This window comes from Camelus dromedarius, chromosome 2 (assembly GCF_036321535.1).
Source record: "Camelus dromedarius isolate mCamDro1 chromosome 2, mCamDro1.pat, whole genome shotgun sequence".
NCBI lineage: Eukaryota > Metazoa > Chordata > Mammalia > Artiodactyla > Camelidae > Camelus > Camelus dromedarius.
Genome location: NC_087437.1, coordinates 16,930,804 through 16,955,371, shown reverse-complemented (window position 1 = coordinate 16,955,371; position 24,568 = coordinate 16,930,804). Strand labels below are relative to the sequence as shown.

At 39.0% G+C, this 24,568-nt stretch overlaps 1 protein-coding gene across 1 annotated transcript in view; it reads right to left on the bottom strand.

Annotated features, from left to right (window-relative positions):
- PCCB (propionyl-CoA carboxylase subunit beta) overlaps positions 1–24,568 on the bottom strand; it is a 52,710-nt gene that overhangs the window by 5,039 nt on the left and 23,103 nt on the right. Inside the window, exons 7-10 of the mRNA XM_010975516.3 lie at positions 21,478–21,586; positions 17,741–17,861; positions 16,318–16,399; positions 9,862–9,985 (exon numbers count right to left, since the gene is read on the bottom strand). Coding sequence (XP_010973818.1) covers positions 9,862–9,985; positions 16,318–16,399; positions 17,741–17,861; positions 21,478–21,586 — 436 coding nt within the window. The remainder of the gene's footprint in view (positions 1–9,861; positions 9,986–16,317; positions 16,400–17,740; positions 17,862–21,477; positions 21,587–24,568) is intronic.

Genomic DNA, 24,568 nt, shown 5'->3' with positions numbered 1-24,568 from the left:
GTCCTTAAAACCCTGTAGTAGGCAAAGATTTCTTGGACACAGTTTTAATCAGAAGTAAAAACACTGATAAATGGAACTTTACTAATTTTTTAAAATAATGTGAGTCAAAAGACACCATTAATTAAATAAACAAGCCACAGACCAGAAAAAAGATATTTAAAATACCTGTAACTGACAAAGGACTCACATCTAGAACATATAAAGAACCCTAGAAATCAAAAATAAAAAGATAAACTCAAAAAATAGTAACAGGCAAAACCTCCCTCTTGCCAAATGCATTTTCTGGAATAACAGAAGTGTTTTATACCTTGTTTTAGATGGTGCTCACAGAGCTGTATACAATTGTCAAGTTGCCGGAAGCCATCCCAATGAGCACATAAAAGCTGTGATGTTATTGTGTGTAAATTACAACTCAAGAAAAATGTTTTAAATCTCCTCTCCTCCTTCTCTATTCAAATCTATGTTAATGACCTGAAATAACAAATGTAAGTGATGAGTATCAGGATGAAGACAATCCTAAAGGGAGAAAGCTCAAAATATACAGAGGCAAGAGTGAAAATTAACAGGAAGAAAAACACAAGCAGTGCAACCAAAACAGGACACAATCACTGAGGAAATGAACACAGTCAGAAATGGGAAACCTATGGCCCCAAGCTTCCAAGAGCGGGCCCAGGTCCCAGGACTCGGCCTCATCATCTTGGGCCCTGGCCCCAGGCGTGTCGGAGCACCCAGCACCCAGAATGCCCGCTGGGCCCTGGTTACTTCCCTCAAGGAAGAAATGAGAACCAGACCAGAGGCCTCCTCCGTGAACCTCTGCAGCTGCCTTTTGGACACATCATAAACATCACAAAGAATTAATGAGCCAAGAAAGAGGGAAGCCAAGGACCCACCATGGAACCGAGTAGTCAGACTCCAGCCAAGTCTGGGGTGGCCCTGGGACAGACATTCTAGGTATTTGCAGATCAAGTTTCCAGAAGGAGCCAAGCGGTTTCTTAAAAAGTCAGCTCGTGAAAGCACACCAGAACTGCAGGGTGCCAGAACCTGCAAGTGTGGTCATGGGACAAGAAACATCTTTGAACAGACACAGGAAATCATGTGAAGTCCACGCCAGGGGCAGACGCTGCTAAGAGGAGGAACTAAAGAGATACGTGAACAGTTGAGAATTTACTGTAGGAACAAAATGCATTTTCAGTGTGTGTAAATTTCTAACTTTAAACACTTTCTCAAAACAACAAAATGGTGGAGTAGGCAGCACCATGCTTCTGTCCTCAAACAGAAACATCAAAAAGCAAGCAGAAACTGTCAGAACCAACTCTATCAAAACTCTAGAACAGGCACAAGTTTACACCTAAGTAAAAGCTGGATCAAGAAAAAGGAACCTTAAAAACTGAAGGAAAGCTTTGTGGTATTTTGAATTACACTTGCCCCACACTCTCCCTGGCTCTAGAGGAAGCAAAGAAGACCTCAGTCACAAATCACCATGTTGGTCTGTTCTAACTTGTCTAGGGGCTACCTGAAAGATGGATGCGAGACCAAAGGTCTCTTCACCTAATTCAGAAATCACCTAGGCCAGAAAAGGGGCAGGCACTGCTCAAAAACACTGTAAGGCAAAAGAGCAACCTATAGGCATCTGGGGCAAAAGGTTACAGCTGAGATCACCTGAGGCCTGGGAAGAAACAACCAGGAAGAGAGGGGATTTCTTGGAGGGGGTGGGGGATGGAGGCAGGGGAACTAGGGCATTCCAGAGTACTCGGGCATACAAGGGACTTCAGGAAGACACAGGTATGGCTAGAGCCAGACACATGCTCTGAAAAGATCTGAGAGGGAGAAATTAGAAAATACCCTGAGATGAATAGAAATGAAAACGTAACATTACAAAAGACATGAGAAGGCCCTAGGCGCTAACCTTGGGTTGATCCCTAAATTCATTTTAAGTCTGGCTAAATGCTGAAGGAGAGCCCCGGTTCAGAGTCAGTTTGCAAAGACCAGGAGAGGTGTTTTCTTATTTGTCTGTTTTAGCACCTGGAGTTCGAGGTAATCTCTGTCAAAACACTAGCTGGAACCAAGCTAAGGAACAGAGACTTCAGTCACTATATACAGCAAGAAATACAGCCTCTGCAAAAATAGCTGGGAAAAGACATAGACAACTTGACTACTACAGCATTCAACAATCAACAAAACAACAAACTCTGGAAAAACGGGAGATTATGAGTCCCAGAGTTACTACATCGTAACATTCAAATGTTCAGTTTTCAACAAAAAAATAACAAATCATACAAACAAACAGGAAAGTATAGCCATTCAAATGAACAAAATAAATTAAAAGAATCCATCCCTGAGGAAATGCAGATCACAAAATTACTAAACAAAGACTTTAAAACCACTGTCTTAAATCTCAAGGAGATAAAAACAGGAAGCACTAAAAAATCAGGAAAACAATGTATGAGCAAAACAAGAACATCAATAAAGAGACAGAAATTACAAAAAGGAACAAAACAAATTCTGGGGCTGAAATGTGCAACAACTGAAATGAAAAATTTGCTACAGAGGTTCAACAAGACTGGGGCAGCAGGAAGAAGGACCAAGAAACCTGGAGATAAGAAATTTTTAATTATTCAGTCTGAGGAGCAGGAAGAAATGAAAAAAATGAAGTGAACAGAGAATAAGGGACCTATGCATTACCATCAACTGAACCAACCTACACAGCAAGGCAGCACCCGAAGGAGAGAGAAAGGGCAGAGAGATTACTTGAAGAAATAATGTCCAAAAATTTCTCAAATTTGGCACAAGACGTAAAGCTACAAATCCAAGAAACTATAACTCCTAGTAGGACAAACTCACAACCCACACTGAGACACATTACAGTCAAATTATCAAAAGACAAAGAGAATCTGGAAAGTAGCAAGAGAGACGTGACTCATCCACACACAAAGGACCTTCAGTAAGATTACCAGTTGATTTCTTAGCAGAAACCCTGGAAGGCAGAAGACAATGGAATACATATTTAAAGTGTTTAAAGAATAAAACCGTCAACCAAAAACTCTCTACTTCACAAACTGTCCTTCCAAAATGAGGGAAAAATTAAGACATTCCTAAATAAACAAAAGCTGAGGAGTTCATTACCAGTAGGCCCAACCTACAAGAAATGGTAAAGGGAGTCCCAACAGGTTGAAATGAAAGAATACTAGACAGTGTCACAAAACTGTATGAAAAAATGAAGATCTCCAGAAGAGATAGTTACATGGGGAAATATAAAAGACAGTATTATTATATTTTTTGTTTGTAACACGAAATTGTGTGGGTTTTTTTAATTTCTTACATGATTTAAAAAACAAATGCAGCCCAGAAAGGTTCACTGAATTCTACAAAACATCTGAAATCGAAATTACATCAGTTCTCTGTAATCTCTTCCAGGAGACAGAATCAGAGGAAATACTTCCTAACTCGCTCTAGGAGGCCATCATCACCCTAATATGAAAACTAGACAAAAGCATTACAAGGGAAGAAAACCACAGACCAATGTCTCTCACAAACAGATGCAAGAATCCTCAACAAAATATTCAGCAAATCAAATCCAACAACATACCAAAATACACTACCTTCCCAGTGGAATTTATCTCAAGTATGAAAATTGATTCAATATTTGAAAAACAATTCACATGATCCATTAATTCAATAGGTTAAAGAAGAAAAATCACATGAACCTATCAATAGACACAGAAAAGCATTCACAAAATCCAGTATCTACTCATGATAAAACTGAGCAAATGAGAAACACAGGGGAACTTTCTCAACTTGATAAACATCTACAAAAACCTACAGCTAACAACATCATACCTAATGGTGAAAAACTAGAAGTTTTCCACTTAAGATCAGGTATAAGGCAAGAACGTGCCCTCTCGCCACTCCTTTTCAAAATTGTACTGGAAGTCCTAGCTAATACGGTAAAACAAGAAAAGATAGAATTTTGATTGGGAATGAAGAAATCTGTCTTTGTTCACAGATAACATGACTGTATATATAAAAAGTCCTAAAGAACTAACAAAAACACAGCTGAAACTAATGAACAATTACAGCAAGGCTGCAGGATACGAAGTGAACTTACTGAAGTCAATCACTTTCCTATATACCAGCAATGAATTTGAAACTAACACAATGCAAGTTACATCAGCACACTCCCCTACAAAAAGAAATATGTAAGCATAAATATAACAAAATACAAGATCTGTATGAGGAAAACTACAAAACTCAGATGAACAAAATGAAGAAAGCTAAATAAGTGGAGAATTATTCCATGTTCATGGATAGAAAGACTCAATATTGTCAAAAGGTCAGTTCTTTCCAACCTGATCTACAGATTTAATGTACTTCCAATCAAAATCCAAATAAGTTATTCTGTGGATACTGACAAACTGATTCTAAAGTTTATGGAGAGGCAAAAGAACCAGACTAGCCAACACAATACTGAAGAAGAAAAAACTTGGAGGATTGATAATACCCTACTGCAAGACATATAATAAATCTGCAGTAATCAGGACAATATTGGTGAAATAAACCAATAGAACATAATAGAGAGACCAGAAATAGACCTCCATAAATATAATCAACTGATCTTTGACAAAGGAGCAAAAGTAATACAATGGAAGAAAGTCATTTCAACAAATGTGCTGTAACAACTGGACATTCATACGCAAAAAACCTGATGTAGACCCAGACATTATACCTTTCACAAAAATTAACTCAAAATGCATCCACAGACTTAATATAAAACACAAAACTATAAAACTCCTGGAAGATAACATAGGAGAAAACCTAAGTGACTCTGGCATGATCCATGAGAGAAATACTTGGCTAGCTGGACTTGATTAAAGTTAAGAACTTCTACTCTGTGAAAGACATATAGAAAGTGAGAAGACAAACAAAAACTAGGAGAAAATATTTGCAAAATACACATCTGATAAAGGACTGCTATCTCACACATACAAAGAACTCTTAAAACTTGTGAAAGAATTTCAATCTAAAATAGAACTGGTGGATATAAAGGAGAATCTCACATGTGCCCTCAGAAAGACAAAACTTAAAGACTAAGAAAGTGATTTCCCTTAAATGCCTGATTTACAGAAAACTGATAATGCTGAAATTTTCTCAGATGGGGGATTGATCAGGAGATGTCTCATATCAACCTTGGGAAGTTTCATGAACGGGAGATGACCCAGGTCGAGTTGGTCTCATAAAGTGGGCTGAACTGAGCTTCGTTTATGTGACTGGACTAGTTTTGCCTGCTCAGGAAGCTTTCAAGGCTGGTCTCTATTTGTTTTTTATTTTAACTGACTCTAACTGCACTCTCCCTTCTTAACATTTCCTGTCCATAAATACAACCTGCCCCAAACCCTCAACACTCTCACTGGTGGCCTGCTACAATTTGCTTGTTCTGAACTGCAGTTCCTCTGCTGTTCTTGAGTAAACTCGTATTTTTGAGATTGCCTCCATCTGCCTTTCTATTTAGGTCAAACTCAACAAGAAGAAAGCAACCCAAGGGGGGAAGGTATAGCTCAGTGGTAGAGTATGTGCTTAGCGTGCACAAGGTCCTGGGTTCAATCCCCAGTACCTCCATTAAATAAATAAATAAACCAATAAACCAAATTACCTCCCCCTCCTCAAAGAAAAAAACAAAAACAAAAATAAAAAAAGAAAACAACCCAAATAAAAAAATGGGCAAAAGACCTAAACAGATACCTCACCAAAGAAAACACAGACATGGCAAATAAGCATGCTCCACATCATATTATCAGGGAAATGCAAATTAAAACAAGATACCACTCCACACCTATCAGAACAGCCAAAATTCAGAACACTGACAACACCAAAAGCTGACAAGGATGTGGAACACCAGGAACTCTCATCTACTGCTGGTGGGAATGCAAATTAGTACAACCACTCTGGAAGACAGTTTGGTAGTTTCTTACAAACTAAACATATTCTTACGATTCGAGCCAGCAATCACACTCCTCTGTGTTTACCTAAATGAGTTGAAAACTTATGTCCACACGAAAACTTGCACAAGAACGTTTTTGGCAGCTCTTTTTGTAGCTGCCAAAACTCAAAAGTAGCCAAGATGTGGCAATTATAAATAATGGTGCTGTTAAGAAAAAAAATCTATTTCATTTTATTTAGATACGTATTTCCAAAGCTTTTAGATGAGCTCTTATGTCCTTTGAGTCTTTCTCAAAAATTATTACATTATCTCTAACAGCTATTTTTTCAGTAATCCTACGTTAATAATCTGCTGATATGATTTCTAAACGATAATAATATATCACTACCTTAAATGCATTATTGCTTCCTCATGTTTTCACTTAGTATCTTAGCTGATCACAACATGTGCAATAATTTCAAGAGCTATTATTGCTTTACACTTGTTCCTGGTTAAATGGAAACGTGTCCTTTTGTATCCATAATAATTGTGAATGATTCCTTCTTCAAAATACATTCATCTTCTTCTTGGATAAACTTTCTTGTAGGATTATGGGGTAGTCAGTGTACCTCCATCTTATTTAAATATTCATTCACTGATAATATTGGCCTATGAAATAAAACTACAGGCATACTTAGGAGATACTGCAAATTCAATTCAAGAGCACCCCAATAAACCAAGTATCACAATAAAAAAAAAAAGTAGCCAAGATGTCCTTCAGTAGCTGAATAGATAAATGAACTGTGGTATATCCAGACAATTTAATCTTAACGCTAAAAAGAAATGAGCTATCAAGCCATGAAACAGCGTAGAAGAAACCTGAAATCACAGAGTATATAACCTTTTCAGACCAGTGTCTTCCCTGTTACTAAGTGGAAGAAGATGACCTGGAAGGGCTACATACTCTGTGATTCCAGCTATATGACATTCTGGAAAAGGAGAACTATGGTAACAGTAAACAGACGAGTGGTTGCCAGGGGTCACCAGGTTATCAATGTTAGGGGGAGGGGAGTGATGAATAGGAGGAGCACAGGAGTTTTAGGGCAAGTGATATCACTCTGTATGATGCTGCAAATGGCAGGTAACAAATGTACCACTCTGGTTCAGAATACTGATAACAGGATAAGCTGTGCATGTATGAAAACAGGATATGTATGGGAACTCTCTGTAGTCTCCTCTCAATTTTACTGTGAACCTAAAAGAGGTCTAAAAAATGAAGGTTTGTTTTTTTTTTTAAAGAAAAATTATACACCATGACCAAATGGGACATACCCCAGGAATGCAAAAGTGGTTCAATATACATATAACATGATCCTATAAACAGAAAACCCCAGAGAATCCACAAGAAAGCTACTAAAGCTAATGAATTCAGCAAAGCTGCAGGTTACAAGATCAGCAAACAAAAAGCAGTTGCATAGCTGTCTTTCTATACACCAATAATGAACAAGCCAAAAAGTCAATTGAGAAAGGAATTCCATTTACAACAGCATCCAAAAGAATAAAACAGTTAAGAGTAAATTTAACCAAAAGGTTAAAAACTTGTGCAGCAAAAACTACAAAACACTGTTGAAGAAATAAAAGACCAAAATAAATGGAAAGACATTCTGTGTTCATAAACTTAACATTGTTAAGATGTCAGTACTATATGAAGTGATCAACAGATTCAATGCAATCCCGATCAAAATTCCAACAACCTTTTTTGCAGAAATGGAAAAGCCAATAGTCAAATTCAGACAGAATTGCAAGGGGCCCCAAAAAGCCAAAATAATCTTGGGAAACAACAACAACATGAAAAGACTAAAGTACAAACCTAAAGTAATCAAAACAGTGTGGTAGTAGCATATGGAGACATGTAGACCAAAGGAACAGTACTGAGAATCCAGAAATAAACACATATATCTGTAGCCCATTGATTTTTGACAAAAAGGCGAGGTATATTCAATAAGAAAAAAATGGTCTATTCAACAAATGGTGCTGGGATAATTTCTATATGCAAAAGAAAGATACTGGACCCCTAACTCACACCATATATAAAAACTACTCAAAATTGATCAAAGCTAAATGTAAAAGCTGAAAGCATAAAACTCCTAAAAGAAAACACAGGGGGAAACCTTCATGACATTGGATTTGGGAATAAGTTCTTAGATATGACTACAAAAGCATAAGCAACCAAAAAAAAGAGAGAGAGAGAGAGTATTAAACTTCACAAAATGTTAAAACTTATGTGTGTCAAACGACATTATCAAGAAAGTGAAAATACAACCTACAGAACGGAAGAAAATATTTGCAAATCATTTATTCTGATAAAGGTTTAATATCCAAAATATACAAAGAAATCCTACAATTCAACAACAACAACAACAAAAAACTTCAAGTAATTAAAAATGAGCAAAGGATTTGAATAGATATTTCTCCAGAGATATGCAAATGGCCAGTAAACACAAGAAAAGATGCTCAATATCCTTAATCATTAGGGAAATATAAATGAAAACTACAATGAAAAAATACTTCAGACCCACTAGGGTTGGCTATTATCAAAATATACCAGAAAATAACAAGCGTTGACGAGAGTATGAAGAAACTGGAACCCTTGTGAACTGCTAGTGAAAATGTAAAATGGTGCAACCACTGTGGAAAAGTGTGATATTTCCTTAAAAAAGTAAATCTAAAATTACCATATGACTCAGTAATTCCACAATTAGGTATACACCCAAAAGAACTGGAGAGAGGGATTCAACCAGATACTTGTACACCATGTTCATTGTCACATTATTTGCAATATCCAACAACTCAAGTATCCATCAACAGTCAAATGATTAAACAAAATGTAGGATATACATGTAATGGAATATTACTCAAACATGAAAAATCAAAATAAGGTTCTGATATATGCTACAATACAAATGAACCTTGAAAACATTATGCTAAGTGAAACACACTAGACACAAAAGAACAAATATTATTTGACTCCACTTATATGGCATATATAGAATAGGTAAATTCACAGAAACAGAGAGTAGATTAAGATTACCCAGTGCTGGGGTTAGGATGAAAGGGAGTCTCTATTTGGGATTTGAAAAAATTTTGGAGACTGCAGTGGTAATGGCTACACACATTATGAATGTAACCAACACCACCACATTGCATATTTAAAAATGGTTAAAATGGCAAATTTTATGTTAAATGTATTTCACCACAATAAAAAACATCTTTAAAAACCTTCTTCTAAAGACAAGAAAAAACTGCCATAGCAGAAATAAAAGATGAAGTTGGGTCAAAAAGGGAGGATGTATTCATCCCACACAGGGATTCAAAGGAAACCAAAACCAAAGAAAGGAAAATAGTAAGGAGGGAAGCAGTATCCAGAGCCCCCAACCCCACCCAGAGCACAGCCATGGAAGAGTCCCCACTGCCCAGCCGTGACCAGGTCTGGCCACATCACCAGAAAGCTGTGAGGCACAGACACAGCAAGATGCTGTTAACTCGTCACGTACCAACTAGGTACCTGGCACCACTGAAGGCACCAGGGATAAAACTAAGTAAGACACCAACACCCCTGGCCTCATGGAGCTCAGTTTAGTGGGTGAGTTATAATCTAATTAGGGGGACAGAAAGCAGACCTCTGAAGAAGTAAAGACCTTGTAAGTTGAGGAATAGGGTTATCTATAAACTTAAAAAATTAGGGAAGTATGAAAGAAGCATTTTGAGATGCTTGTTAATTCTGAGAAGTTAAGAGAGAAAGGAGCTTTTGCAGCAACACCTATCTGAGTTTTTCCTCTGGCTACGGATGGCAGAAGATGAGCACCGTGGGCCCAGGCAGCCCCGGCCCCCAACAGCACCACCACTGCCCCCCAACCCCAAGGTCCAGAAGAGCTTCTCCCTCCTACCTGAAGCCACCTTAGGCTGGTTGCCAACAATTCCAACAGTCCTCCCGTTCATTCTCGCAAAACCAACGACGATGTTCTTGGCATAATTGGGCATGATCTCAAAAAACTCTCGCTCATCGATCACCTGCAGGGATAAATTTACTCCTGAGCTCAAAATGATAAACAAGAGACAACTATGTTACAGAATTATAGACGTTTACGCTACAGGATTACAGACATTTACACTGCAGAATTACAGGCTGGAGGACTCCCTCCCCACCACAGGTTCTTCAAGGAAGCAGGACACCAGGCAGAGGCAGCACCTCCTCCCCACAGGAGGGGAAAACCCTCTCACACGCTGCTGGGGGAGGATAAGCCAGTGCAACCTCTTTTAAAGGTTCTATTTGAATTTGGCATATTTATTACACTTTTTAACCTTATTTTGAAATCGTTTCAAACTTACATAAAAATTTCCAGAATAGTACAAAAGAAGTTAAATATCCTTCACCCAGATTCACCATTTATTTTTATCATGTAAGCTTTATCGTTCCCTCTCCCTACCTGCCTACCCCACTTTTCTGTCTCTCAAGTATGTGTGTGTATATACATTTTCTAGCTATATATATGTATATACACACAAATTTTTTTCCTGAACTGTTTGAGAATAAATTACAGACATGATGCCTCTTTACCTCTAAGTACTTGTCTGTCTCCTAAGAACAGGACATTCTCTTATATAACTGCAGTGATATTGTCAAATCAGTAAGTCAACATTAATACATTATTAACCATTATAAAACCTTATTCAAATTTTGCCAGTTATCCCAATACCACCCTTTATAGCAACAAAAATCTGGTTCTAGAACCTGATCCAAGATCACCTGGTACTTTTAGTGGTCATGTCTCTTTAGCCTTCCTTAATTTTTTCCCCCTCAATCTTTGTCTTTCATGTTCATAACATCTTTGAAGACTACAGATCAGTTATTTGGTTATTTGCCTCCTATTTTGGTTTAATGTTTCTTCATGTTTAATTTCAGGTTAAGCATTTTTGGCAGAATGTCACAGGAGTGAGACCCTCTCAAGTGAATCACATCAAAAGGCACATGTCAATTTGTCCATTAATAGTGGTGATATATGCCAGGTTTATCCCCTGTAAAGTTACTATTTTTCCACTTATTATTAGTAAGTATCTTGTGGGGAAATATTGTGAAATTATGTAAAAATCCTATTCTTCATCAAGCTTTCCCCCAGTAGGGTTAGTTAACATTCACTGATGATTCTCACTTATTAACCCGATTACTGTGATGACAGTTGCCAAATGATTTCTCTGACTCCATTTTTCCTTCTTCTATTACTTGGCATCCTACCGTCAGAAATTTCTTTGCCAGGGCGGAGGTTGGGGGCGGTGTCTAGCTCAGTGGTAGAGTGCCTGGCTAGCATGCGCAAGGTCCTGGGTTCAATCCTCAGTGGCTCCATTAAAATAAATAAGCCTAATTACCTCCCCCCACCAAAAAATAATAATAATAATAAATTTGAAAAAAATAAGAAATGTCTTTGTCTTTCCCATTTCCTTTGGGAAATCCACAGTATTATAGACTTTTGTTTTATTATGTGGATTGTAATCTTTACCAACATTATGTTCCAAATGTCCCATATCTGACGGTGGGGACTCATTCAAGGTAGATCTTGTGCCCTTTTGATGTTTCTCCATCACTCTTTGAGCACTATCTTACTTTCAGATTCATCTTGTATTTTTTTCTGTCCCAAGTATAGAATCAGCCATTTCTCCAAGAGGCCCAGGTCCCAGGGATGGGGGAGCAGGGTAAATGATTGTTTCTAAGAACCTAACCTAGAGCACAGAGCTAGGAAATCCACAGACACACACACACACAAACTTATTTCTATAAGTAATATGAAAACCAGGAGTTCATACTGATAACTCCAATTCTAGTCCAATCCAACTAGTTCATTCTAGTATCCCCCTTTCCATACCATAACCTCTTTCTCCTACAGTGGACATCTAACTTCCATTATCCTCAAAATGTACTTATTTATTCAATCCTCAAATAGAAATGAAATGGTTCAGAATTGCTGACCCATATAAGTTCAAAAAAAAAAACTAATTAAATTCAGCATTTCTTTATAACTATTTCTATCATTAGAATAAATGTAAGTAGTCAAATACTATGTCCAAGTTATTCATTTGAAACAGTCAAGTTCATTTGTTTCTATTTCAAAGGCTTACCCCCAGTCTTGATTTTATTATTTTAATATATAAACATTAATATAGTTTAATAGTGTCACTCCCCACCCCCTTCACCCACCCCATTATTGTCACCATTTTCTGACTTATCTTTTGTGTGTGTGTTGCAGAAACAAGCAGGTAGATTTATAGCTTATTAATTCTCCTTCCACCATAGATGGACAGAAACAAACTATAGATACTCTCCTGCCCTCTGAGTTTCTTCACTTAGTAATAAACCCTGGGAATCACTCCCATGTCAGTTCATAGAGCTTCTCCTCACTCTTTTTCCCTCCTGCATAGTACTCTATTGTATGGCTGCACCAAAGTTTATTCAACCATCTCCTACGTGTTTACATTATTTTGACACTTACATTCAGATTGTCCAGAATATTTTGCAATTATAAATAACAATGTTTTTCACCTGCTTTTCTGTCAATTTTAGTCTTTAGTCCCTCAATTTTTTAAAAAGTTCTTTACACATTAAGGATATTGGTCCTTAAGTTGCAATATATATTGCAAATATTTTCTCTCAGTTTTTGGTTGTCTTTTAACTTCGTCTTTTTTGCTATGCAGAGTGGAATTTTTAAGTGTTTACATAGTCAAATTTATCAATTTTTAAACTGAAACTGGATTTTGAAACCTCCTAAGGTTAGAGAAATTTACCTACAATTTCTTCTAGTACTTATATGGATTCACTTATTATATTTAGTTCTCTAGCTTATTTGTAGTTTATTTTTGTATATGGTATAAAGTAGAAATATAATTTTATATTTTCCTAACTGGCTATTCAGTTGTCCAGCACCACTTCCTAAAAAGCTAATCTTTGCCCCTGAAATCTGAGATAATACCTTTATTGTATATACCCGAATTCTGTATGTACTGAATCAACTTCTGACTTTTCTGTTCTATTCCACCGATCTATTTACATGCCAAGACCACACTGCTTTCACTATAGCATGCTTAAATATAGATTATGACCACAGCTTTTCTTTTGATATTTTTATGTTAACCCAGTAGCCAGGAATAAGGGGTATCTCTGCATTTATTCAAAGTTTATTTTCATGTTTTTCAGAAGTTTTAAAACTTGCCCTATAGATTTACTACTAAATATTTTATCTTTATTGCTGTGTAAGAGGAATTTTTATACTAACACAATTAGTTACTGTTTGTGCATATGATGACTATTTCTGCTAATTTTATATCCGTTCCGTTTATTGTTTCAGTCTTACCACACATTCTCTAGCATTTTTAGCATATTATGTCATCTATAAGCACAAGTTAACTTTTCCAAGGCTTTTTGCCTCTAACTGATCTTCTTCTTGTCTAACTGCATTGTTAATATCTCCAGTAAAATATTAAATAATATTTTAGATGCAACTGTTTGGCTATGTTCTCCACAATGGACTTAAATATGATCTCAAAAATGAAAGAAAACACATTTCTTAAATTTCTAGCTCAAAAGTTTGAGAGGGGGGAAAAATGATGATTAACTGAAAGAAAGCAGAAAAAGAATTAATCAACGTAAAAGCAGAAATATATAGCTTTAAAAAAGTGAAACCAAAAAGCAGACTCTCTAAAATACATCAGTAAAGTGTTTCAACTACTAGGTAACTAAGGAAACATAAAACAAAAAATATTAGAGAAGAAAACCACTGGAATAGATTTTGCTAATCTCAGACTATATAACCCTGCATAACCCTATGCAGGTACATTAAAAATCTGGAAGAAATAGGTAATTCATAGAACAAAATATATATACTTTACCAAAACTGACCCCAGCAAAGATAAAGTTTAGAGACATTAACATTAAAGAACAGAGGAAATTACCAAAAAGCCACTCTTCCCTTACAAAAACAGCACTAGGCCGTCACAATTTCACATGAGAATTTCTACATCTCTAAAGAGCAGATACCCAACGGTATTTCTGTTTTCCACCCCCAACATTATGTGAGTTGTTCCAGAGCACAGAAAAAGAGAAAATTTGCATATTCTTACTATGGCACTTTATGAACTGAACTATGTAAGCTCTACCCCCCCCCCAAAATTCATACACTGAAGCCTAACCCCCAATGTGATTATATTTGGAGACAGGGCCTTTAAGCAGATAAAGTAAATAAGGTCATACGGTTGGGGCTGTAATCTAAAAGGACTGGTATCCTTCTAAGAGGAAGAGACAACAAGATCTCTATTTCCTTGTGCACAGAGAAGAAAGGTCACATCAGGACACAGCAAAGGCAGCCATCTGCAAACCAGGAAGAGGCCTCACCAGACACCAACCCTGCTGGCACCTCAATCTTGGACTTCTAGCCTCCGGAACCATGAGAAAGTTAATTTTTGTTTAAGCAATTCAGTGTGTGGTGTTCTGTTATGCCAGTCTTAGCAAACTAACACATAATGTAAGAACACTGACATCAAAACCTAATTTGAAAATACCACCCCTCCCCCTCAAAAGACAGCTAACATCATATAATATTGATGCAAAAAATTCAAAACAAAATATTCATAAAATATAACAAGTAGCAAGGTATATTTATAAACAGATCTAAGAAAAATCATATGATCATCTCCATAAATGCTGAAAGGGCATTTAACAATATTCAATACCTATCCCTGACTTTAAAAAAACAAGCAGACAACAACAAAAAGTGATGGCTCTCTTAACATGAAAAAATTATATAAAATTAGGGAACACTAATGGCAGTCAGTCTCTCTAAAGTTAAGAAAAAGACAAAGATGCCCATTATCGTAACCTTTATTTATTGCCTTTGATAAAATATGGAGGTACAGACAGTGCCCCTGGACAAGAGAAAGAAATGATGATAACTGGAAAGAAAAAGATAAAACTATTTATATAGACAATATACTAGTATACTTGAAAAACCCAAAAGAATTAACAGTGAAAAACTACTATAAATAACAAGAGAACTTAAAAGGTAACAGTATATAAAATTGATAAACAGAATCAAAGCTTTCATAAATACCTAAAAACCCAGTTCAAAGATAGAAAAGACCCCATTTACAATAGAAAAGAATATTTGGGAATAAACAAGAAACATAGACACCTATATAAAGAAATATTTAAAACAATCAAGGTGGGGGAAGCACACTTTAAGAAATAAATATACAAACTATGTTTCTAGATTCTTTCAGATTCATAAGAATGTCAATTTTCCCAGTTAGTGCATAACTTTATCAGGATCCCAATAAAAATAGCAGAAGGATTCCCTACTTCCACCCCTTCTTCCACCCTAAAACAAGACAAACTAATTTCTAAAGTTCAAATGGAAAAATAAAGAAGTCTGGGCAAGAAAACTCAAAAAAAAAGAATAATCAAGAGGAACTCTCTACCAGATGTGAAAGCACACCATAAACTCAATCATTAAAACAGCATTGGGCACTGAGGACTGGAGAGTCCAGGAGCAGAGGGAACGAGAGAGGGACAGGGACAACTGTGCGGGTGGACAGAGTATGGAAGGCGAGGGTCAGAGACAGGCATGCCGGTAGAAGGGTGACCAAATGGTGCTCAATAGGCTACAGATCCCAGCAACGAGGAGGAGCAAGTCCAGCTGTGGCTGCCGGCTCACGCTGGCTCCTACAGTACAGGGGAAGGAACGGGTCACTGGGAGAGCCGGGGCTCCGGGAGGGGCTGTGCCCACAGAGCCATCTGGGTCCAGTTAAGCAAGGACAGCTGAGAGCACCGTGTGCATATGGAAGTGTGAGGGAGACAACGGCCACTGACTGATGTCCCCAGTTTGCCCCAACATTTTCCTCTTGTGCTACACCAAGAAAAAGGTGCACATGGTTCCTGTCCTCCCGAGACCTACACATACACCCGTCGACCCTGTCATGGGATACCTTGTGCATTCTCCTTCCTCTGGAGAGACACAGTGCCCGGTGCCCTCTGAGCATGAGGCTCCAGAGGTACATTAAGAGTCATCCCGGCCTCAACTCCAACCTCTGGAGACATGGCCCCTTCTCAAGACCTCTCAGCTCTGCTGGGCCAACTGGCTCCTCCTCCCTTAAGTCCATCCGGGCCAGCAGGGTGGCCACGGTCACCAGCTCTTCCCGGAACACACTACTTAGCGGCCCCTGGTCCTGTGCCCACCCCATGCTCAGCCTGTGCTGCCCAATGTTAAGGCCTGTGGGTCCAGCACTTCCTCACCAAGTCAAAGCCCAGTGACCAAGGACATGGCTGAGCTAACACAGACAAGACAGACAGGTGTGGCACTTACAGAGTGTACGATGTCCACCATGTCGTAAGCTTTGGTAGATTCCAAAGGGACAATTGTATCAAGCTCAGGAACCAGACGGTCACTTTAGATAGAAAAAGAAGCAGATATAATCAACATGGAAGAGGCGGCTGCCTTCTGTGGGTGGGGGAGGGAGAGGAAATGGGGGAGACACATCATGGAGGCTGGACTGATTCTGTCCCTGCTGGGCTTGCGAAGCGGTCCCCAAAGATACAATCATTTGTTACCCCCATATCAAAATGAACCTGAGCTTGATACTAACCCAGATCATTTAGAGAGGGGAAAAAAAGAGCTTATTCCTCTGAATGTGATTCCTTCATTTTCCTCTCCAAATACCCCCTACTGTGTGGGGCACTAAAGGACACTGCAGAGAACAAGACATTGCCCCATCAAACCCAACTTCCCAGAGAGCTCTGCACCGGGGTACTGGGCACAGTCCTGCCCGATAACAAAGTCCTCCCTTACTTTTCATTTGCTATTTATACATATGCATATTGCTTCCTGGGATTGAGTGGAGAGGCGGTATAGCCAGGCCAAAGCAGGCTTTTCAGACATGTCTGGGTCTGGGTCCCTGGGCCATAACACCTTCAAATGATGTCCTAAACCTTTCAAGAACCTCAAATAATACAGGTGCTCGGAATAGGAGACTGTGCCCCCTGCTTCTGGGCCTGGTGACCATCCCCCCTTTCACGACTATACTGGCTGTATCCCGAGAAGTGAGGCAGAGGCAGAGAGCGAGGGGCCCTGGGGACAGAACTCTTCAGAGCATCCCTGGCACAGACCCAGCCCCACAGTTAGGAGTCCAGGTCCACCCAACAGGACACCGTCAGAAAACGGCTTCATCCCAGGCCAAATGAGTGCTTCAAAATCAGAGAGGCAACAAAATGGAGAAGAAAGCAGCCAGAGGTCTGGAGCAATGGTTCCCCAGCTGGGCTTCTGGTTTACTGTCTGGTGCCCCCGACATCAGCCAGAGGCCCGAACAGCAAGAAGGAGAGAAGGTCTCCATCAGGTGGCCAGCAACACACCCTTTGGAGGACTGCCCCGGATTCTGGTCACAAGCAGGCGTGCATGTCCTAAAGAGCACCCTCTCTGCACCATTTCATGTTAATTTCTTTCATGTAAAGGCAAAAAAAAAAAAATCTATCTCAATTCTGGACAAATCAAAACTCTTAGAAATAATTTTTTTGGCCACTTTCTACTCCCAAGCTACTTATCAGTTATTACAGAGAAGAAAAAAGTAAATAAAATTAAAATCTCTCTGGGATCCTGTGCCAGACATGCCACCCACCATGCCTACACCTGATTCCACTCCACAGTCTACTCCAAGGCACCCACAGGGCAGATGGGCCAGAGAAGGACCAGCCAACCTGCAAAAGCAGAGGAAGGAGCTCCGCCTGCTACTCACCTGGGATCATGGCACTCACGGATGGGAGCCGGGTCCTGACTGCTGAGAGGCAGGTAGTTGAAGAACTCCCGGAGATTGCACAAGGCATCAATGTCATTTTCAAAAGCTCTGTGGGCCACACCTGAGAAGACAGAGAGGCTACAGTGGGCCAGGGCACCTGTCAGCCCAGAGACGCAGCTTCCTGCCCACCTGCACTTTCAGGGACATCTGCAGCAGTCTGCGCTGACAGCCCTGTCGTCCCCACCCTCCGCTGAGGACAGGAGGCCACACCACCCACCTTCAGGCTGATCCTCAGCTCATGAAGCCTGTTCCCTCTGCTCTGTACCCAGACCTCTGCAAGGGTCACTCCCAGCTTTGCTCACATATTTGCCCTAATGTCACCTACTCAGAGAGGCTTTCCCTGGTCCCCTCCAGAACACAACCTTCCCCCCACTTCCCACCCCTGGGCCATGTGGAAGTTCCTGTCACATGTTTCCCTGCAGCACCGACTTCCCTGTTTACTGCCTGACATCTCCCCGAGAATGTCCGCTCCAACAGGGTGGAGACCAGGCCCGCCTCACCACTGCAGCCCCGCGTCAAGAGCAACGCCTGGTTAGTGTCCATTCTCTCTCAATAAAGCTAGACAATAAAAAGGAGAACAATGCCGGCACGTGTCATGGTCACCGTCAGCAACAGTGGAAGGGAAGGAGGGAAGGGAACCACGTGGCCCCAGAGAGGACTCAAGCCATCCTTCCTCAGGAACACTCGGAAACCACGGAGCAGCTAAACAAGGCCACGGACATGAAAGTGCGGCCAGAAACCCTCTCAGGTTCACCCTCCAGACTCCCTGCTTCTACCGCTGCGCCCAGAGTCTCTTCTGCACACAACAGCCAAAGGGAGCTTTTCAAGTCAGATCACTCATGTCGCTACTGAGCCACCCTCCCTGCACCGGGCAGGGCTGCTCCCCTTCCTCAGGGCCTCTGCAGAGCCCACTCCCTCTCCTACGCGGCCCTGCAGTTCACACCTGCAAAGCTGCTCAACAGGTACCCTCACAGTGAGGCCCGCCCTCACCACCCTACTTAGAACTGCCATAATCCCAGCCCTTTTACCCTGTTCTTTTTCCACAGCACCGATTACCTTAACATACTATATAATGTCCTCAGTTACACGGTTTATTGTCTATCTTCTCCGCTAGAATACAAGTCTCATGCAGGCAGAGACCTTTTCTTCACAAATGTACTCCTAGCAAGCAGAACAATACTTGACTCATAGGTACTCAATGAGTATTTGCTGGATAAATAAAAAGCATGTTCAACATGACAGAAATTCTTTCAAGAAATATCTAGACTCACAGACATAAAACAAACTTATGGTCACAGGCGGGAAAGGGGGTGGCAAGGGATAAACTGGGAGTTCTAGATTTGCAGATACTAATATACATAAAATAGATAAACAACAACTTCCTACTGTATAGCACAGGGAACTACATCCAATAGCTTATAGTAACTTATGGTGAAAATGAACATATGTATGTTCCTATGACTGAAGTGCTGTACACAAGAAATTGACACAATATTATAAACTGACTATACTTCAATTAAAAATATAAAAAAAGAAATATTTATAAATTGGTAGAGACTTTGGAGGACAGCATGGCAGTTCCTCAAATAGTTATCATTTGACCCAGAAATTCTACTCCGAGGTATATACTCAAGGGACACGGAAACACATGCCCAGACAAAAACTTGTACATGAATGTTTATAGCAGCATATTCATGACACCCAAAAAGTGGAAACAATTCAAACGCTTATTAAATTATCAATAAACAAAATGAGGTATATCCATACACTGAAGTATTATCGAGCAGTAAAAAGGAACGATGTACTGATTCTTGCTGCAACAGGAAAACATACCGTAACCTTAAAAATATTATGCTAAGTAAAAGAAACCTGTTGCAAAAGACCACATATTGTATGTGTCCATTTATGTCCATTCCATATATATCCAGAAGACAAATCCACTGAAACAAAGTAGATTAGTGACAGCCTAGAGCTAGAGTATTTGGGGGCAAAATAGGGAGCAAATATTAAAGGGTATAGGATTTCTTTTTGGAGTGATGAAAATGTTTTAAAGGTGATGGTAGTGATAATTAAATAACACTGAATATATTAAAACCACTGACTTGTATACTTTAAATGGGTATTTCACGTATATAGTATGTGAATTATGTATCTCAATAAAGCTGTTACCAAAAAATAAATATTTAGGTATGTACATAGAGCATCTTTCGGGTCTTGCTCTGGGGATACAGAGCTAAGTACATCAGACATGGCCCATCAAAGAGCCTCTGATTCAGAAAGAACGCCAAATGCTGCCTATAAAACTAAAATTACGGTGCAGAAAATGTAACATTACGACGAACAGTGGTTCATTACTTCTAAGTTGTCAAGTGAAAACAGGCCACAAAAGCATATTATGCCCCTGCCTTTGAGTATATGTATGCATACGCACAGCCATCTGCATGAAAAGGCTGCAGATAAACAAAACGTGTTGGTGACTATCTGTGAGTGCTAGAACTCCTAGTGATTTTTACTCCTGTATTTTCTAAATTGTTTCCCACAAACATGTAATATGATTGAAATCAGGGGAAAAAAAAAAGCATATTTCATCAAATCTAAGATGCCATCAAGACTCAACATTATTCTATACTCCAGTAAGAAAAGAAAAAAAAAGCTGCTGCCAATTCCGCCCTGAGATGAGAGCGTCATGACAAGCTGTGCTGGAGGGAGCGCTGAACAGAGCTGGCGGGTGAGGGGAAGGAGTGTGTCAAGGTTGACCCCAACCCACGATGGGAGAGGACCAAATTCTGTGGGCAGGGGATCGAGAGCTCTGACTTTGTCTTAAAAAAAACCGTATCTCATCAAATGTAAGACTTCACTGATGTTAAGACCTCGATTAGATGTGCACTAAGAAAGAAACGCTGATAATTAAAAGATGGCCCAATGCCTTAACCACAGTACAACGTGGTGCACAAATGTCACACCAGCCTCTCGCTGCTTTGAAATCTGTCAAAGAGGCAATTCCTTCTGTCTTCAGTTACGCTGCTTGCCGTGTGGTAGGCAATCCTTTCACAACTTGTGATCTTTTTCCAAGAAAATATGGAATTCCAATCATGATTCCAACAATAAGTATCTTCACTAACATCAGATTCAGACCCTGCTCCCAATTCCATGCCTCTCTGTATAAACAGGATCTTTCTGTGTTGATGTCAAAGCACAGAATAATTTTTACACATGCTGAACTCAGCATGTGTGACACAAACCTCATAGAGATGAAAAGCTATGACCAGGTTTGTGAACACGTGGGCCTACACGTCACAACTGTACCTGACTAATGGTGGTTGGTAAAATGCCATCTACTCTAAGACATACCCCAACTTTGGAGTAAAAGAAAGTCACAATAAAATGCAACTTTTTTTTAAAGTTCAACTTTACATATATAAATCATAATTCTTAAAACCATCATTCTAATTAGCTCAGAAATTTCAAAGACTACCAAAGCATTAATAGTAACCTGTTATTGAACGAGTTTGAGATATAAATCCACCTTTATTACTATATCTGTAGTCAATACACCATACTACCACATTCTCAAATTCTGTCAGTTAAGTGACATTTTTAACATGCTGTCAGCTTCATCTCTGGCAATGCCTCTTCTCAGTGTCTGACAACAGTAAGGTGAGCCCTAGGCCTCTCACCTGACATGGTGGTGTGGGTCTTGGCACCACCAAGCTCCTCCTGAGTAACGTCCTCATTGGTGACAGACTTCACAACATCAGGGCCAGTGATGAACAAGTAGGAGGTGTCCTGAAACCAGAGAATTCCAGAAGGTTCGACCTCTGAGCACCAGAACTCAACGGAGCCTCAGAGTTCACAGAGCCAAGATAACAAATGCGGAGAAGGTAGTGATGTGGTGGGAAACCAGGTTAGACGCAGCTCACAGAAGCCTACCCAAACTCAAGACCCAAGTTTTCCCTGCCTCACTGTCTATTAAAAAAATCTTTGCTGCCTGGTTCTTTCTCAGCGATATGACCTGAGGCGTGACTAACATTTCACCTAACAGGTGGTCCTTATTCAGAGCCTGCTGTGGACCAAGAATTTTTCTAAGCACTGAATGGGATTGCGTCATTAAAGCTGAGGTACTGTTATCACCCCATCTATAGATGAGGACACTAGGGCACTGTAATGGTATGAAGCTTGCCTAAAATTAACCAGCTGCTTTAAGTGAAGCCATTTGGAGACAATGATAAATCAATGCTTTGGTGTTTTGAGAGGATGAGAGGCTTTTAATTTTAAGCTTCTAACGTAAAGATAATAAAAACATATTGTAAAAATTTTAAACAGAATAGGGGCATACAATAGAAAGTAAGTCTACATGCCAGCCCTTATTTCCAGGCCTCCAATTTCCCTCCCCCAAAGGCAACCACTGTCAGTTTCTCTCCCCTCACAAAGTCATCCATGCAAATATGAGCATTCATATATATTTTTCCCCTCTTATTTTCACTCCAGCACAGTGTCCTACACACACTTCTAAAACGTCTTGAAGATCATTCCACATCGGTATAGTAAAATATGTATCCCAATTTATTTAACTGTCACCTGCTGATGGTCTTTTAGGTTGTGTCCAGTACAAAAACTGAAGAGGAGGGAATACCTCCTAATTCATTCTATGAGACCCAGCATTACCTTAATACCGAGGCCAGAGAACTACAGATCAATATCTCATATAAATACTGATGCAAAAATACTCAACAAAATACTAGCAGGCCTAGCATTTTAAAAGGAAAAACCAAGAGGAATATTTTTCCTTAAATGCAAGAATGCTTCAGTACACAAATATTAATGTAATATGCCACATTAAAAGAACAAAGGGGGAAAAATTACATGGTCATCTCAATTAATGCAGAAAAAGCATCTGACAAAATTCAACACCACTTCATTATAAAAAGACTCAGAAAACTAGGAAGAAACTACTTTAACATGATTAAGGCCATAAATGAAAAACCTACAGCTAACATTATAGTCAGTGGTGAAAGACTGGAAGCTTTTCCTCTAAGATGAGCTACAAGGCAAGGATGCCCGTTTTCTCCACTTCTAGTCAACACAGTACTGGAAATCCTAGCTAAAGCAATTAGTCAAGAAAAAGAAAAAGGTATCCATTTCAGAAAGGAAGAAGTAAACTGTTTGCAGATGACATGGATTTTATATGTAGAAAACCCTGAAGATTACACACACACCCAAGCTAAAACAAACAAATTAAGTTGCAAGATATAAAATTAACACACCAAAATCAGTTTTTATTTATGTACACTAAGAATGAACAATCTGAAAAGGAAGTTACAAAAACAATTTCATTTACACTAGCTTCTAAAAGAATAAAGTACTTAGGAATAACTTAGCCAAAAAGGCAAAGAAACTTGCACAATAAAAATTATAAAACATTGCTGAAAGAAATTAAAGAAGACATAAATAAATGGAAAGACACCCCTATTCATGGATTGAATGACTCAATACTATTAAGATGTCAAACTACCAGAAGCAATATACAGATTCAATTTCACCCCTATCAAAATCCCCATGACACTTTTTTGCAGAAATAGAAAAATCCATCCTAAAATTGATGTGGAATCTCAAGAAACTGTACAGCCAAAACAATTTTTGAAAAAAAACAAAGTGGAGGTCTCACACTCCTGATTTCAACACCTACTACAAAGCTACAGAAATTAAAAGTCTGGTACTGGCATAAAGACAGATATATAGACCGATGGAACAGAATAGAGAACCCAGCAGTAAACCCTCCCATTGCTGGTCAAATGGTTTTCAACAATGACACCTAGAACATTCAGTGGGGAAAGAACTGTCTTTTCAACAAATGGTGCTTGGAAAACTGGATATCCACATGCAGAAACATGAAGTTGGGACTTAGGTTATATCAAATACAAAATTAACTCAAAATGGATCAAAGGTCTAAACATAAGAGCAAGTTAAAACTAAAACTTAAAAGAAAACTTAGGGTAAAAGTCTTGTGACACTGAGGGGAAAAGTCCTGTGCCACTGGATCTGGCAAGATTTCTTGGGTATGACAATAAAAGCTGAGACAACAAAAGTCGATAAACTAGACTTCATCAAAATTAAAATCTGTGCAAAACAAAAAACACTAACAGAAGGAAAAGGCAGCCCACAGAATGGGAGAAAATATTTTCAAATCATATATATCTGTTAAGTGGTTTAAATTGTTAATATCAGAATATATGAAGAACTCTTACAACTCAGTAACAACAAAAATATTCAATCAAAAAATGGACAGAAGATCTGTATAGACATGTCTCAAAAAAAAAAAAATCAATAGCAAATAATATGAAAAGAGGCTCACCACCACTAATCATTTGGGAAATATAAATGAAAACCACAACGAGATACCACTTCACATGCACTAAGATAGCTATTATCAAAACATAAACAAGTCCTGGTGTGGATGTAGAGAAATTAGAACCCTTATGTACTGCTGGTGGAAATGTAAAATGGTGCAGTCACTGTGGAAAATAGTATGATGTTTCCTCAAAAACTAAAACAGAATTACCATATTATCCAGAAACTCTACTCTAAGGTGTATGCTCAAAAGAACAGAAAACAGGGATTCAAACAGGTATGTGTAACACCAATGTTTATTACAGCGTTAAGTCACAATAGCCAAAAGGTGGAAACAACTCAAGTGTTCATTGGCATATGCATGGATAAACAAAATGTAGAATTACATACAAAGGAGTATTAGCTAGCCTTAAAAAGGAA